The 16,530-nt window shown below is 39.1% G+C and overlaps 2 protein-coding genes across 2 annotated transcripts; one reads left to right on the top strand and one right to left on the bottom strand.

The window, feature by feature from the left end:
• The first annotated feature begins 3,010 nt into the window (after positions 1–3,010).
• LOC119985551 lies at positions 3,011–3,433 on the top strand. The gene has a single exon (XM_038829842.1). It carries the CDS (start codon positions 3,011–3,013, stop codon positions 3,431–3,433), a length of 423 nt encoding a protein of 140 aa, XP_038685770.1.
• Positions 3,434–6,986: 3,553 nt separating this feature from the next.
• On the bottom strand, positions 6,987–8,460 carry LOC119985550 (stemmadenine O-acetyltransferase-like). Its single transcript, XM_038829841.1, is given in 2 exon segments — positions 6,987–7,855; positions 7,857–8,460. Coding segments are annotated over 2 exon segments (1,320 nt in total). The 3' UTR covers positions 6,987–7,139.
• Between the last annotated feature and the right edge of the window lie 8,070 nt (positions 8,461–16,530).

Below are 16,530 nucleotides of genomic sequence, written 5' to 3'. Positions count from 1 at the left end.
TATGGCATCTGTGGTAATGTGAGTATTCACTACACTATTAACAAACCATTGACTATTCATAAGTCGGTCATTCCTATCAGTAGCCATGTCTGCAAGCTCACTAGGTGGTTGCCTTTCTCGGAAAGAGAAGTCCATTCTCTTGTAGCAATCTAGAGCATTGTGTCCCAATTTCTTGCATATTTAACACTTCTCACAAGTACTGCTACTACTTGGTACAGTTGACAGTAAGCTTACCTTAGAGAATATTGTTTGCGAGGATAGGACCTATTGTGTGAGGTAGATGTAATGGCAAAAAATAACACAGGCCCAGCAGTAGTAAAGAACCAATTTAGAATAAATCTAAGCAAAACGTCGAAGCCGATGATGACATTACCTTCTCTTCGACTTGAGATTATCACGGTCTCATACTTTAATTCTCTGACTCTCATATTGTATATATATATGTAGACATACTTGGAGTGTTGCAGGAAATGATATGGCTGATTTGATTCTGATACAGGAAGATATCCTCAACCTACCAGCTGGCACAACAGGTGCAGCCTCTGACACTTACAGCCATCCCATGGCCTGTCATAGAGTAGCGTCATAAGTGTCAGAGCAAAGTCATAAGAAAAGTATGGTTTGTCTCTAACGGTAACCTGGTAAGGATCGAACGATTATCGTCCAGACATGTGTCTCCAACATGGCAGTAAAAATAACAAAAATCTACCAAGAGGAAAGGATCTTCTTCTCCCTCGAATTCTTTTGTTATCTCCTCTTTTAGCCTCCAGCTTCTCATCAACATTCTGTCTTCGACACAATCTTCATCCCAATCTCTAAATCACATCCTGCACTGGTTTATATTCATTGCTTTTATATTTGATTATTGCCACAAAGGGGCCTTCGATATCATTCTAACTTGAGCGTCGGAGTGTCTTTGGCAGGTACCACACCGGTGTAATATTCTTATCCTGATTCTTCTGTCTAGGACACAAGTTGTTGGTGGCTCAACGATACAAATCTTTGATTATAGATTCTACCCTCTACAATTTGGCACCCACTGTGGGGTCCTAGCAATCACAGTTCCAGGAATACGAAAGAACACAGTGACATAACTACCAATATGATAACCAAAATGGCGAGTTTAAGAGAGGAAGTACGAAACTCCGCTCAACGTTTCAACGTCATGGTCACATAATACGCCACGATCCGTTCGGAGAATGAAACTATACAAGCTGAGGACGCAGCACTGAACAAAAAATTCTCGCTCCTCACAACTCAATCACCGCCCTCGACGCACTCCTTGACCCGGAATACAGCCTCCATCAATCCAATGACTTTTCTGGAGCAGGCTACTCCCTCAGAACCAATGAGCTGGCAAGAACGACCTCGCATAGCAGCTGAGACCAGCGCGAGGAATGTCGCCTTGCCACATCCTTCGAGTATCCCATGACCGGAAACCACTGAATTTCCCAGCCTCCATGATCGTGGATTGCCAATATACCAAGCGATGAGTGACTCTGGCGCACTCCCAGCCACCGAACTCACTTATGATATAGATATGGTGCGTAAGCTAGCTAGTGTGAAAGCCCAACAACAGATAGACGTGTGGATGCAAAAGATCCCAGAAATGCCACTATAGCGTAAAAAGGCATTGTAAGATTGTTAAAATGATTCTCACTTTATAGAAAACATCGCGATGGTAGAGATGGCCCATAAATTCAACTTTCCAAAAATGAAGCTATGTGATGGGAACACCGATCCTAAAGACCATGTCGCCCACTACTGACATAAGATGCTGGTTACCACCATCCCGGATCATCTGTGAGAAGTTGGGATGTGCAAAGGCTTTGGATCAAGCCTAACGGGGCCGACCCTCACTTGGTTCATCAATAAGCCGAATAGCAGCATCACCTCCTTTGCTACGTTGGTGGACGCCTTTAGCCAGCAGTTCGCTAGCAGCAGAAGGGTCATGAAATGCTACGAGGATCTTTATAGGATCCAGCAGCAACCATGAGATGATTTCAATCCCCGACTACAACATTGAAACAACGATCATGGCCTTCCAAAGAGCTGTTTGCCATAGGGAGAGCTATATAAGGAGCTGACCAAATACCCATGCAAAACAATGGAGGATGCTATGGCCCGAACCTGATCTCAGATCAAATGGTAAGAAGGGATAATAGACAGTCACAATGCAAAGATTATAGAAGTGAACACCCTCGCGCCAATCCCTATCAGAGAGACAGAGAAATAGTCCTCGACATCTTTCTATGACGAGTTTACTATGTCAGCAAGAGTTTACTGGATGTGGAGACCAAATTTAGCCAATTGGAAAAATTGGCCCTTACGCTCATAACCGCTGGAAGAAAACTACGACCATATTTCTAAAGCCATACCATAACAGTCGTCACAACCTTCCCTCTCCGCAACATCCTACATAAACCAGAACTATCTGGAAGATTGACCAAATCGGTTGTCAAACTCAACGAGTACGACGTCAATGTATGATGTCAACTACCAACCTTGAACAGCGATCAAGTCGTAGGCCCTGGCACATGTCATCGAGGACTTCGCCCCATAAACATAGCCACAAACATAAATGGAACTACTCCTTATTGATAGCAAAGAGATCAGAACCTGGGAGCTAGTCGTGGACGGATTAAGCAACGTAAAAGTTAGTGGCCTCGGGATAGTCCAAAGATCACCAGAAGGAACTACGATTTGATGATCGATCAGATGTAATTTTCGTGCCACGAACAACGAAGCCGAATACGAAATACTGATAGCTGGCCTAAACCTAGCCAACGAGGTGGGGGCCCGATGCATAAAAGTCATATCCGATTCACAACTCGTAGTGAACCAGCTGCAAGGATCATACCAGGCGAGGGATCAAAACATAACTTCTTACCTTGGCAAAGTTAGAGAGCTCCAAAAATATTTCAAAGAATTTTCCATATCCCAAATACCAAGATCCGAAAACAGCTCCGCCGATGAGCTAGCCAACCTCTGCTCCTCCATTCAAGCCGAAATGTCGCTAGATATCCTAGTGGAAATCCTTAGGTGGCCAGTGATATGGAAAGATAGAGAGGGACAAGAGCAGGCAATGGACATCGAAGTTGAAGAGGAAAATTGGACGACCTCGATAATCAAATACATCCGTGACGGGACCCTGCTCCTCGACAAAGGGAAAAAAAGACGCCTCATCACCAAAGCAGTATGTTATACGATCTTCCGCGAGCATCTCTACAAAAAGTCTTACTCAAGCCCTCTCCTCCGATGTGTCACCCCCAAGGAAGCTCAATACGCCCTAGTGGAGCTTCACGACGGTGAATGCGGCAGCCACTCTGAAGGTCGAAGCCTAACCCATCGAGCGCTCACACGTCGGGTACTACTGGCCGACCATGAGAGCAAAGATTCGCGAAAGTCATTCACTCTCCACCCGAAATGTTAAATCCCATCCTATCCCCGTGGCCATTTATGAAGTGGGGGATGGACATAGTGGGATCGTTACCTACGGAAATCGGGCAACACAACTATTTCCTAGCGATGATGGACTACTTCACAAAGTGGATCGAGGCTGAAGCCTTCCTCAACATCAAGGACACAAATGTCGAAAGATTCGTTATGAAAACATTGTGAGTAGATTCGGACTCCCCAAAGAGATCGTCACGTGACAACGGACCCAGTTTATCAGTAATAAATTCTAAAGATTCTATGATGACTGGAAAATCAAGCTGGATTTTGCCATGCTTCGGCTCCCGCAGTCCAATGGACAAGCAGAAGTTTCCTACAAGACCATCATTAACACGCTGAAGAAATGGCTGGAACAATCGAAGGGTGTATGGGCTGACGAGCTTCCTGGAGTACTTTGGTCCTACCGATAGCTATCAAAACAGCAACAGGGGAGACCCCTTTCTCCCTAACCTATGGATCTGAAGCCATCATCACAATCTAAGTCGGGCTCCCCTCGACAAGATACTAGTGGGCAATCAAAGATTCCAACAGGCGATAAACGTGGCCTACCAGCTCTAAGTAGTAAAACATTGTAACAAGCACATTCGTACAAGACAATTCAAGGTTGGGGACCGAGTCCTCTAAAGAGTGTTCCAAAACACCAAAGAAATAGGTATGGGGAAGCTCGACCCAACGTGGGGAGGACCTTATATGATTACGAAGGTCGTGGGGCAAGGAGCATACCGACTACAAGGTGGCGAAGGCCATCAAATACCCCGCAGCTGGAATGCCACACACTTCAAAGCTTACCATTATTGAGGAAGGATGATAAACTCTTCCCGCATTATTTATTTTTTCTTTGTTCAGACACTGACTTAAACTCGTAGAGGATGATTACTAAAAATCGACGATTAGAAGGCTCAACATTTTGAAGAGCTATCGATGAAATTTGGTAACATAGAAGGCCAGAACCACAACTGACAAGCATGTTCGAACCTGCTATCACAAATGAGTTTTTCTAATTAACTTTTCGAATTGTTCTATTATAATATAATTAGGTTGTATTGTTCCTCAGTATAGAGCCACTTTGTCTCTCTGATATGGTTACGACCCCAACTTTCGAATTTAGATAGCAAAAATAAATATAATTAAACACCCAATGGCAGTAGATTAAAATTCAAAAATTTATTGATAAAAAAATGATTGGAAGAGGAGTACAATTCAAGTATTTTTTCAAGACCAGACCCTTAAACTCTCACTTATCTTATCTAGCACCTCCTTGATCAAGACAGAAAGATCAAGGAAAGAATGTTGTAACTTATGGGGATCCTTCTCCATGACCCTCCTCTCACCCATCTCTTGAAGTTGAGACAGTGCGCAACCAGTAGATTGCAGTGCTTTAGTGAGCTGTAGGTCTCAATCAAATCATCCTATAGGTCTACGACAACAAAAGGACTTGAAGATTCTGCCTTGTCTCCGTCATTCTCTACGTGGGAAAAACTCATTATTTTGGAAGCGCTTCTTGTTTTTCGTGGTGGAAAAGAGGTGGTCTGCAGCTCTATGGCTTGTCTATCCCAATCCTAGGCTTAGATAGGAGAATGTCACATTTACTCTCTCTTGATAATCCAACGCATTTAAACCACTAAGTTTGAACTGATACAAGTGTAGACGAATCCAAGGGCAGAAAATTGCACAGCAAAAGATAGCACCTCCAAGGACCAAGCATGTGCCAACTCGAGTACTCCCTCGGCCTCAAGCAAGCCAAGCGCTCCCTATCCTGAGGACGTAGGCATCTTTCGAAGCCAACCAAGAATGGCTAGATCCCACCAAATGGTAAACTGGCTAAACCACGTAAGAGCTCCCTTCTTCAATTCGCTCTTCTTCTTTGTCCTGGCCAAAGGAGCCTCGTCGTCAGCATCATCATCATCGAGGAGTACGGTGTTGAAAGCCAAGACGTCGTACCCCTGACCATTTTCCAATAGCATGGTCTTCCAACACTCGACGAATGCGGGAGCCCTCTCCGCATGTTTGTCCTGCAGAATAACCAGCCTAGACGAACGCCCAACACCCTCGGCAGTCGCCTTCGACGATATCACACCAGCCAAAGTCTCGTTCCCCTTCATCTTTGACTCTTTGTCCCTGGCCCTCTTGACCACCACAACCTTCTTCAGTGCCAATTCCTTGTGGCCAGAAATATTGATCTTCAGCGCCATCCCAGTCTCTACACAAAAAGGGACACATTAAAAAAATGATGAGGTGTTGAAGACGAATAGGATTCAGAAGTCACCTTTCGACACACCTTCAACAAACTTCCACAGTTCGGTAAATGACAGCCACTCCTTTGATAGTACGACCAACCAACTCTGTTTCTTCTCAGGGATCTCCAAAAGCTCTACAACTCTCATCCTATTTGTTGCGCTCGATTGGTAGGGAGCGGTGTTTATTGCAAAAAACACAACATAAGAATCAGTTGACAAATGTAAACAATCCATAACGATGTAAGAACTTACTCGCCGATTTCCGGAAAGATGAGACCTCCGTTTTTTCTCTGAAAACCAAATCCCCTTTTGCAAAGAAATATCGATCCTTCCAACCATGATCATTCGACGTGAGGTTGCTCACTATGTGGTCCCAAGGAGGCCTCAAAGAAAGGGCATATCGTCCCCTCTCCCACCAATGCTTCAAGAGAGAGTATACGGTCAACACCGAATGCTTTGAACACCCAGAATAATCTGGTATGAGTTCGACATCAATTAACTCAGTGTAATTTCGAACCATCTACGCACTTCCACCAACAGAGAAGGGACAGGAAAACGGAAACCCATCTCAAATTGATAATCATAAAAGCTTGTATACCCGTAAACGTCCCAGTCGATCCTCTCGTAGGACTTTGACAGACGAATCTTAACGTCGTAGGTAATCTTGTATACCCTATGAATTTCCTCCAGGTCCACCTCGTTCAGGATCGATGCTGGACTATCTTCTAAAAACTGTAGCACTGCAATAATTTAACTGTAGTTTAGCATAATTAGTGGACATTTTTTGCTCATGTATTTTTGGGCCTTCATCCAGTAAAATGGGATGGATCACCATTTTGGCACAACTGACGAGCTTGCTCTTAGGACTAGCAAGCAAAGCCTTAAACTATTAAATTGAAATTTTAGATTCTTAAACCATTGACTTAAATAGAAAACTCTCCACACAAATAATTAAACATCGTGGCTTTCAATTGTTTAAAAATACATGCAAATATAGACAAATAGAATATGTAGTGTGGGTTGGCAGCCTCCTATTTTTTGACGAGTCTCATTGAATAATTGAAAAATGAGATTATTCAGGAATACATATTGAATTCTAAGATTACTCATTGAATTTAAAAAAGTGTTTGTGATTGTTCCATAAGAAATGAAAGAAAAGATATGGTAGGGCTAAGACAATTATTGTATGAGATCTATCCAATACTAGTAATGAAATGTTTACTCAATCTGACATAAGAATACTCTCAGGTTTCTATGGGGATCTCAAAAACTCATAGATTTTAATACAAGGACAGAACTCTTCTCATCGAAAGTAAGATCCAACAAAAAAACACAAGAACAATTTCCAAAGTAGACGATTCGTTAAGAAGGAAAAAAAAAAACATAAATTCTTAGCAAGAATTATGCGATCTTTATTCTAGAGAAACTTGATTTCACCTTAATGAATCAGAGCCTTGAAGTGCTAGTTATGCTGCTATCTTTAAGTATGTTATGACCTAAAGTAGCGAATGCTAGCAGTTCTTGGTTACGTTCAAAACCTGCCATTTCTTCTTCATTCAAGTATATTATGGCTTCAATTCCATTTCCTTCTCTCGTATCATCTAAGATTACGAGATTAGACATATTTGAATTGATGACATTAAGCCATACTGGCTTTCCCCATCCGAAATCGGCTTCATAGATCGGCATTCCACATGACATAGTCACATAAAAATGGCGTGCGCCCGCCTTGCTTACCAACTCCATCATCTCTGTATTTGTTTCACTGAAAATATTTTGGCCTTGCTTGAACGAAAATTCTTGCATCCTTTTCCTTAAAAGGGAAACTATTGATTGCATTTGCAAATCATTTTTGTCTTCAACTTTAATTAGCGTCACCAACAACGCTAAAAGATTGCCAACTGCATGTTCTGGCAACGGGGGAGCAAATCTGTGTCGCAAGTTTACAGCACAAGTACACAAATATTGACCTGAATTCTCGTGGAGCGATCTTCTTGTTGTTATTAGACATTTCCAAAGTATTGCTACCACCACTTCTGTTTTGGTCGGGCGTTGCACACTTGTACTGGCGCATCTTCCCTTGAGTGTCGCGATACTTGAAGGATTGAAACAAACCTTCTTGCGAGCACTTTTCCTGAGGAAAATCAAAAGTAGGCAAAATACAATCTCATGGAGGAAAAAGAGTTGACGCGATGGATAAGTTTGGAAGCACTCCGTCGTCTGAGCCTCGAGCTATGGCAGCCCATTTTTTGACGAAAGTCAAAAAAGAGGCCGCATCCACAATCTTGTGCGTGAGACATATCGCAATTGCCATCCCGCCACAGTCAAATACATTGGCTTGAACGACCAACAAAAAATCCTCGGTCGTTACCAAGGCTTTAGGATCCACAGGGAGTAGTTCATCGAGTCGAGAAATGTCTAGTTGTTCAAGAACGTTGGATAAAGAACAATTGACTCGAGCCTCCAAACACTCGGCTCCTTGATCATTGCATTCAATGGAGTTCTGGTCTATAAATTTACCTACGAAGTGGTAGTACCGAGTGAGAGCTTCCGATAGGGATCCCTTCAAAAGTTGCAAACGCTGTGACATGTTGTCCAAGTCATCAACTCTCTTTGCAGGGAAGAAAAAAACCGCTGAAGTGTAGATTGTCACTTGGACTTGATCGAGAAGCGAGAGTTTGAAAATTTTAAGGTTAGGAGGAGTAGGAGAGGATGGTTTGATTGTATCTCTTCGAGTAATGGAGACCTTCATCATCTTAGATGCCATGAATGTGATTTGATTTCATTGAATTAGGACATGCTCTTGCTTTTATAAGCAAGTTTATGTGTGGTAAGGAAAATGGGTGCCCCTCGTGCACCAAAAAAAGGCAAAAAAAATGAGGGTGGGTGAATAGTGGACCAGGTCTAGTTTTGCAAAACAGCAGAAAAATGGGCGTCTCCTATTTTTGACCAGGAGTACTCTCATTGAAAGAAATTAATCAATAAAATCATGTCTTAATGCAATTAAAGTAACGAAAGAATTGAGAACACGCAAAGCACAATCTTGATAAGTAGACAAATCTTTAATTTAAAGAAATGCCATCAAATGCAACTTGCCTTTGTCCATGTACTTGAGCGCTGAAGCTACCATTTTTTACATGCAACTTGCTTTTCATTTGTTTCCTGGTAGTTATATTGTACAATCGAAATAGAATCATACAAGGGCTGTAAATGAAAATGAAAAGACTTATTGATGCTTCATCATCTCAATAATCATACTGTTGGACAAAGACTTATTGTCTAGGTCAACATTGTGTTTTCGATGATTGTGTGCCAAAATGTGTGTGAGCATAATCGACTTGAATATGTTTTAAAATGTCAAAAAGTATGTTTTGATGGTTCACCAAAATACATGTTGAATACGTGATCTTGAGTGTGAACTATGATTATATCTTAACTAAATAATTTATCTGCGAATTGCTTATACTTATAATGCTATATATGCTAGAAGTTAAATTATTTGATCATAACTAACTTATGTTTCAAGCATGAAGCTCAAACGAGCTTACAAGCATTTTTGAGAATATTTCAGGTTAAGTCTAAATACTCCAATGAATATGTGAGCTATCCGGCAGTCCAAGAATGGTCTTGGAAGACCTAGGGCTTGCTAAGAAATTCCTAAGTACCCTTGACAATCCACTAGAAGCAAATTGGAGCGAATTTGGAAAATGCCATATTGGCAATTGAAGTGGCTGAATATGCTATATTTGTGTGGATGATATGGCACGTCTAAATTATTGTTCAAGGTTACCGTTTGGAGCAAAATAAAGAATGAAAGTTTACGTGAAATGTAAGAGCAAGAATCAAGTGCAAGGTTCACTTACCTTATATGAAGCCAAGATTCAAGCTTATTAGGAGTACCAATCGTATGAATTATTTGAAGAGTTGACATTGGTGTTATTCTAGCATTAAAAAGAGAAACCACACTTACCATATTGGATGGCTAAATCAAGGAGAAGAAGAGAAGAGTTCTCTAGCTGATTATGTTCCTATGAATAGAAGGGACGATTCTTTCTTTAATCATAAGAAGTCAAATGTTGAAGAAGAAAATCAAAGAGAACCATAGTTTGTTTCCATAAGCATCAATGGAGGTCTCTTCACAAGCAAGTCAAATTGCCTGCCATATTTATATCATATCTTTCATTGCTGATCAAGAGGAGCCAATTACATGATTCAAGGAGATTTCCCCACTCATACGAAGGCATATGGAAGAAGCTTTATTTCCAATTTGATCAAGTTGACATCAAAGATTGAAAAGAATTCATAGTTGATCACTCTATGCATTCAAGTGGAGTTAAATCTTTTCTATAAAAGGCCAGAAGATCAAGAGGTGAATCAAGAATATTACAAGTTGATCTCAAAGGCTCATATGCAGGTTGTGCCTAATATTCTCTACACTCAAGGGAGCTTATCTATTTCCTATTTCGTGGAAATTATTCAAATTGAAATTCCTGGAGTTATGGGAAGATTGAGAAGACTTTTAGAAAGGAGAAAATTATGGAGCCACCTCAATCAAGGAATTGAAGATGCAATCAAGGGTTTGTCAATACCAATATCCTAGCTGGTGCACTATAAGACAAGCCGTGAAGATTAAAAGAGTAAGAAGAAAACTTGCAAATCTATTGTGTCAACTTTCATTATCTCTCTCACATTCTCGTGCAACTTCATATACACTTATTTCTTTATCCTACCCGTGAGCTACGTTAAATCATTGAGAGTTCCTACCTCTTAAACTTCATTCAAATCTATCTTGAGAGGAGCCTTTGTACTTGAACGTGTGACCCTTGTGTGGGAACCATAGTGTGTTGAGAAAGTTTTTGTGGTTTGTCTTTAAAACCATGTGTGTAAAAGTTATGAGGATTAACTTGTGAAAACCTCTGAGTTTTGGTGGTGAACTCCGAAAAATCACGTTTTCATAGTGGATTGAACTCCTAAGCAAGGGTGCTTAGGGAGTGGAGTAGGAGGACTTGGTGAAGTCGCCGAACCACTATAAATCACTGTTTGCATCTCTCTAAACCATACTCTTTTACAGTTTTGTTTTATTGCGTTAATCTGGTTTTATTTGTTCTATATCTTGTTGGAACTTGTTTTTGTCATACTTGTATTACAAGTGATTTGGTTGACTTGATTAAAGACCTCATTGAAATTTGCTTGAATTGGTTTAGGATATCCTACTAGAGACCAAGTCTTTGTGTGTGTTGTGTGACGATTTTGTATTAGAGGATTCCTAATAGGAATTTGGGGACACAATTCACCCCCCTCTTGTGTAGCCTAGGTCCTTCACATCGTCCTACGGTGAGGCTGAGGGTCTTTCGATGAATAGACCTCCATTTTCAATGGAAAGTGTTACGGATTTTGGAAAACTAGGATGAGAATTTTTATGAGATCAATTAATTAAGATTTATGGGATGTCATTGAAAATGGTCCTTATGTTCCTAAGAAGAAGATAGGAGAAACGAGTGTGGATTCGGAAAAGAGTGAATGGACGTCTGATGATTAGAAGATGATCAGCTTAAATGATAAGGCAATCAACATATTGCATTGTGCGTTAATTACGGCTGAATTTGATCATATATCTACATGTGAAAATGCTAGGGAGATATGGAATATGTTAGAGCTTAAACACGAAGGAACTAGTCAAGTTAAACATACGAAAATTAATATGCTTGTGCATGAATTTGAATTGTTTAAGATGAAACAAGGTGAATCTATTGCTGAAATGTTTTCAAGACTAACCTCTATATGTAATGATTTGCAAAGTCTTGGAAAGTCTTATTCAAATGCAGATAAGGTGCAAAAGATGCTAAGCAGCTTGCCAAAGACTTGGAAAGACAAAGTCACGGCAATTCAAGAGGCGAAGGATTTGAGGACATTGAAGATGGAAGAACTCATTGGAAGTTTGATGACACACGAGATTGAGCTCAAAAAGTACGAAGAAGAGGATGAGCCACCTAGGAGAAAAGATATAGCATTAGCTGTTGATTCGGGTGATAGCTCAAATGATGAAAATGAAGAGGCGTTCATCGCAAGAAAATTTAGAAAGTTCATGCGATTCCAAAAGCAAGGAGGCTACAAAGATAAAGGAAGTAACAAAGGTAAAAATAATGAATTAACTTGCTTTAAATGTGGCAAAACAGGACACGTCATAGCCGAGTGTCTCAAAGCCTCAAAGAAGAAATTCAAAGGCAAAGGAAAGATGGAGAAGAAAGCTTTCAAAGCCACATGGGATGACACTAGCTCGGATGAGTCCTCAAGTGAAGATGACCTCAAGGCAAACATATGCTTAGTTGCCAAGTCGGATAAGCACTCATCTAGCCAAGATGAGTTGGTAAGCGATTCTGAAATTCCCTCCTTTGATGAATTATCTGAGGCATATGATGAGTTATGTAATGTGCATGAGTCGTTAGTGCAAAAATATAAACTTGCAAAGAAAGAAATCTCTAGGTTAAAGAAAATAGAAAATGAACACTTGCAAGATTGTATTGATCTAAAGGTAAAATATAATGATTTAGAATTTACTTGTAATGAGCTTTCTATTACTGTTGAAGGTTTTAAAGATCATAAATGTGAAGGTATGACAAATGAAAATTTACAAAAGTTGAGTGAATATGATGACATGAAAGCTAGATTGCTAGAATTGGAAAGTGAGTTAGAGTCTTGGGAAGATCATGAGACTACTATGCTAGATAACTCTTCTAAACTAAAATATGAATTGCATGAATTAAGCAAGAAAAATGAAATGTTTGAAATGCAGTTTTCTAAATTTTGCATGAGTTCTCAAAAGTTGAATGTGATTTTAGCCTCTCAAAGGCAATATTTGGATAAGAGTGGAATTGGATATGATCCAATGAAACTCAAAGATAGTTTGAGTAGTACTAGTGCCACGAGTAGTACTTCTACCATGGCTCCCCGTAGGACCAAGGTCCAAGGAGATAGGATTTCACACCCAAGGCCTAATAGTGTAAGAATAAAGAAGTATTGGGTACCTAAATGCATGGAAAGTGGTGATAAGATTGTCTATATTGAATCTGAATTTAATGTGCATGTGCGTGCTATTGTGACTAACCCGAAAGGATCCAAAGTTTGGATACCTAAAGTTCCATGAACTATCTTTAGTAGATTTGTCTTTTCTCTTTTGCCAACACATTTGGAGATGATGAGCATGACGGATCAAGCAAAGAATATGAAAAGGAGCATAAGGACACAACATTTCATGGTACTCCCGTAGGCATTGAAGAATGTCATGGCTACAACAAATCGAGGGCTGAGATCATTTCAACTAATTCAATGGATGCTAGGCTTATTCAGTGTGCTGAACCAACTTGACGTGCAAAACTGACTTTATTGAGAAGCTTCCATGATTCAAATCTTATATGGAATTATATATACGGAAGTCTAGTTTCATTAGAAGCTGGAACTACATTATTCTGAGCAATACTCAAATTGATATGAATATTCAAATGAAGACTGCTCAAGCTGCCTAACAAGTCCAGCACAGAGAGTGCAACTTCAAACGGGTGCCAATAGATCTACACACAGAATTTGAAGTTGAGATTTAATATGAAGCTGCACAAATGTCTTGTGGTTCACAAGAAAAAAAGAATATCACGAAAATACGATACACAGAAGGAGAAATAGACGTTACATTGGAGGTCGCTGAAGCTGTCTTGAAAGCAGTAACTATCACAGATTCTGATTTTATTGGCTGACTTATACTACTTAGAAAATTACGAACCATATATGGATAGAAAGCTTCTTCTGTCTAGTTTTAGACGAAATTTATTTTGAGGCATCCCGCTTCTGTGGAATAAGATATGGTGCATTCTCCAACGAGTCGCCAATCTGTCAGGTTTCTGGAAGCCTACGTAAGAGGAGACAATCTCTTACCAAATGGCACTACACCCGAAGGAGTAAATCAATGAAGATCTATCTCAAGTGATGTTTTCACAATCAAGACATGGGTTCCTACGGTCAACTCTTAACCCTTCTTTTAAAATTCTTGCTAAGGTGTGCATAAAATGCTTACATAAATGGATTAAATGCATGAATGTTAAGATAAGTTAAGTTGATTGAATTCTTTGATTCTAGTTGTGCTTCCATAATACATTTTTTTTAGAATGACACGAAAAATAGACGTTAGGTAAATTACCCTAGGACACTTGAATGAATGTGTTTTTGATTGGAGATTGATTGTGATGACTTGAACTTGGTGCATTTACTTGAATTCCTTTGGTGTCATAATTTTCAAGCATATGCATGAGTCAAGGGGGAGTATGTGTATTGTCCTGAAAACAACTTTTGCTTAAAGTTTAGATACCCCTCTCAGGTCACTACATGACACTTAGTGTCATAGATGGATTTTATTTACTTGGTATCATACTATTGTTTATGTACATGAGTTTAGGGGGAGTGTGTGTTAAAATTGAAATAAATTTTTGATTAGTCATAAGTTTCCTCCTCAAGTGAGATTGTCATGTGTATAGATTGTATAGCTTGAACATGATTGAAATAGTACTTTGAATGTTATACGTTGCACATAAAGGCTCTCAGGTTATTATATTTTTCTTTGATGATTCATACGAAGTTAAACATAATTGGGAAAGATAGAATTTGTATAGGTGAACTTTTTGAATTCCTAAAATTATTCAAGTGCATAATTTATACAAGCTTAAAGTGATGCTATATTGTTTTAATTGGTATTGAAGTGTCTTATTTGGTGTCAAACTCCTTGCTATACTTCATTATGATTAATCACAAAAAGGAGGTAGAGATGATTACATGAAAAGATGCATAAAAATGACACTCTTCAATTGTTATTCAAAATTTAAGCTTAATTGCAAGAATCATACTTACTTTGTACTAAACATGATGTATCATTAAACTACTATTTGAATCGAAATATGTATTGGTATCTAGACCGTTGTTTAAGGGGGAGTGCATTTGCTATGCTTGGTGAGAAGTATATATGCTTAAAGTGAGGGGGAGCGTATGTATATTTAAATTGATATCTTACAACTCACTTAATTTATATGATGAACAGTTTGAGCATGACTTGGAAATACTATATATGTTAAGGGGAAGTCCTTACATTCAATCCCAGGCCTTTTTGATAATAACAAAAAGGGGGAGAAAAATTGTAGTTTTGAAAATTGTTATATCATTAAAAACTACATTGCACATTTTGTAATCATCAAAAAGGGGGAGATTGTTGGACCAAGACTTATTGTCTAGGTCAACATTGTGTTTTTGATGATTGTGTGCCAAAATGTGTGTGAGCATAATCGACTTGAATATGTTTTAAAATGTGAAAAAGCATGTTTTGATGGTTCACCAAAATACATGTTGAATACGTGATCTTGAGTGTGAACTATGATTATATCTTAACTAAATGATTTATCTGCGAATTGTTTATACTTATAATGCTATATGTGCTAGAAGTTTAATTATTTGATCATAACTAACCTATGTTTCAAGCATGAAGCTCAAACGAGCTTACAAGCATTTTTGAGAATATTTCAGGTTAAGTCTAAATACTCCAATGAATATGTGAGCTATCCGGCAGTCCAAGAATGGTCTTGGAAGACCTAGGGCTTGCTAAGAAATTCCTAAGTACCCTTGACAATCCACTAGAAGCAAATTGGAGCGAATTTGGAAAATGCCATATTGGCAATTGAAGTGGCTGAATATGCTATATTTGTGTGGATGATATGGCACGTCTAAATTATTGTTCAAGGTTGCCGTTTGGAGCAAAATAAAGAATGAAAGTTTATGTGAAATGTAAGAGCAAGAATCAAGTGCAAGGTTCACTTGCCTTATATGAAGCCAAGATTCAAGCTTAATAGGAGTACCAATCGTATGAATTATTTGAAGAGTTGACATTGGTGTTATTCTAGCATTAAAAAGTGAAACCACACTTACCATATTGGATGGCTAAATCATGGAGAAGAATAGAAGAGTTCTCTAGCTGATTATGTTCCTATGAATAGAAGGGACGATTCTTTCTTTAATCATAAGAAGTCAAATGTTGAAGAAGAAAATCAAAGAGAACCATAGTTTGTTTCCATAAGCATCAATGGAGGTCTCTTCACAAACAAGTCAAATTGCCTGCCATATTTATATCATATCTTTCATTGCTGATCAAGAGGAGCCAATTACATGATTCAAGGAGATTTCCCCACTCATACGAAGGCATATGGAAGAAGCTTTATTTCCAATTTGATCAAATTGACATCAAAGATTGAAAAGAATTCATAGTTGATCACTCTATGCATTCAAGTGGAGTTAAATCTTTTCTATAAAAGGCAAGAAGATCAAGAGGTGAATCAAGAATATTACAAGTTGATCTCAAAGGCTCATATGCAGGTTGTGCCTAATATTCTCTACACTCAAGGGAGCTTATCTATTTCCTATTTCGTGGAAATTATTCAAATTGAAATTCCTGGAGTTATGGGAAGATTGAGAAGACTTTTAGAAAGGAGAAAATTATGGAGTCACCTCAATCAAGGAATTGAAGATGCAATCAAGGGTTTGCCAATACCAATATCCTAGCTGGTGTACTATAAGACAAGCCGTGAAGATTAAGAGAGTAAGAAGAAAACTTGCAAATCTATTGTGTCAACTTTCATTATCTCTCTCACATTCTCGTGCAAGCAAGCCTAGTACTGATTTTCTGAATATTTTCTTCTTCTACCCAAGAATATACTAGCTTACTCATTCTTGTTTGAAAAGCTCCTGTACACTTATTTCTTTATCCTACCCGTGAGCTACGTTAAATCATTGAGAGTTCCTACCTCTTAAA

Source organism: Tripterygium wilfordii, chromosome 19, assembly GCF_013401445.1.
Source record: "Tripterygium wilfordii isolate XIE 37 chromosome 19, ASM1340144v1, whole genome shotgun sequence".
NCBI lineage: Eukaryota > Viridiplantae > Streptophyta > Magnoliopsida > Celastrales > Celastraceae > Tripterygium > Tripterygium wilfordii.
Note: the sequence above shows the minus strand (reverse complement) of the source record. Positions and strands in the feature narration are given on the sequence as shown.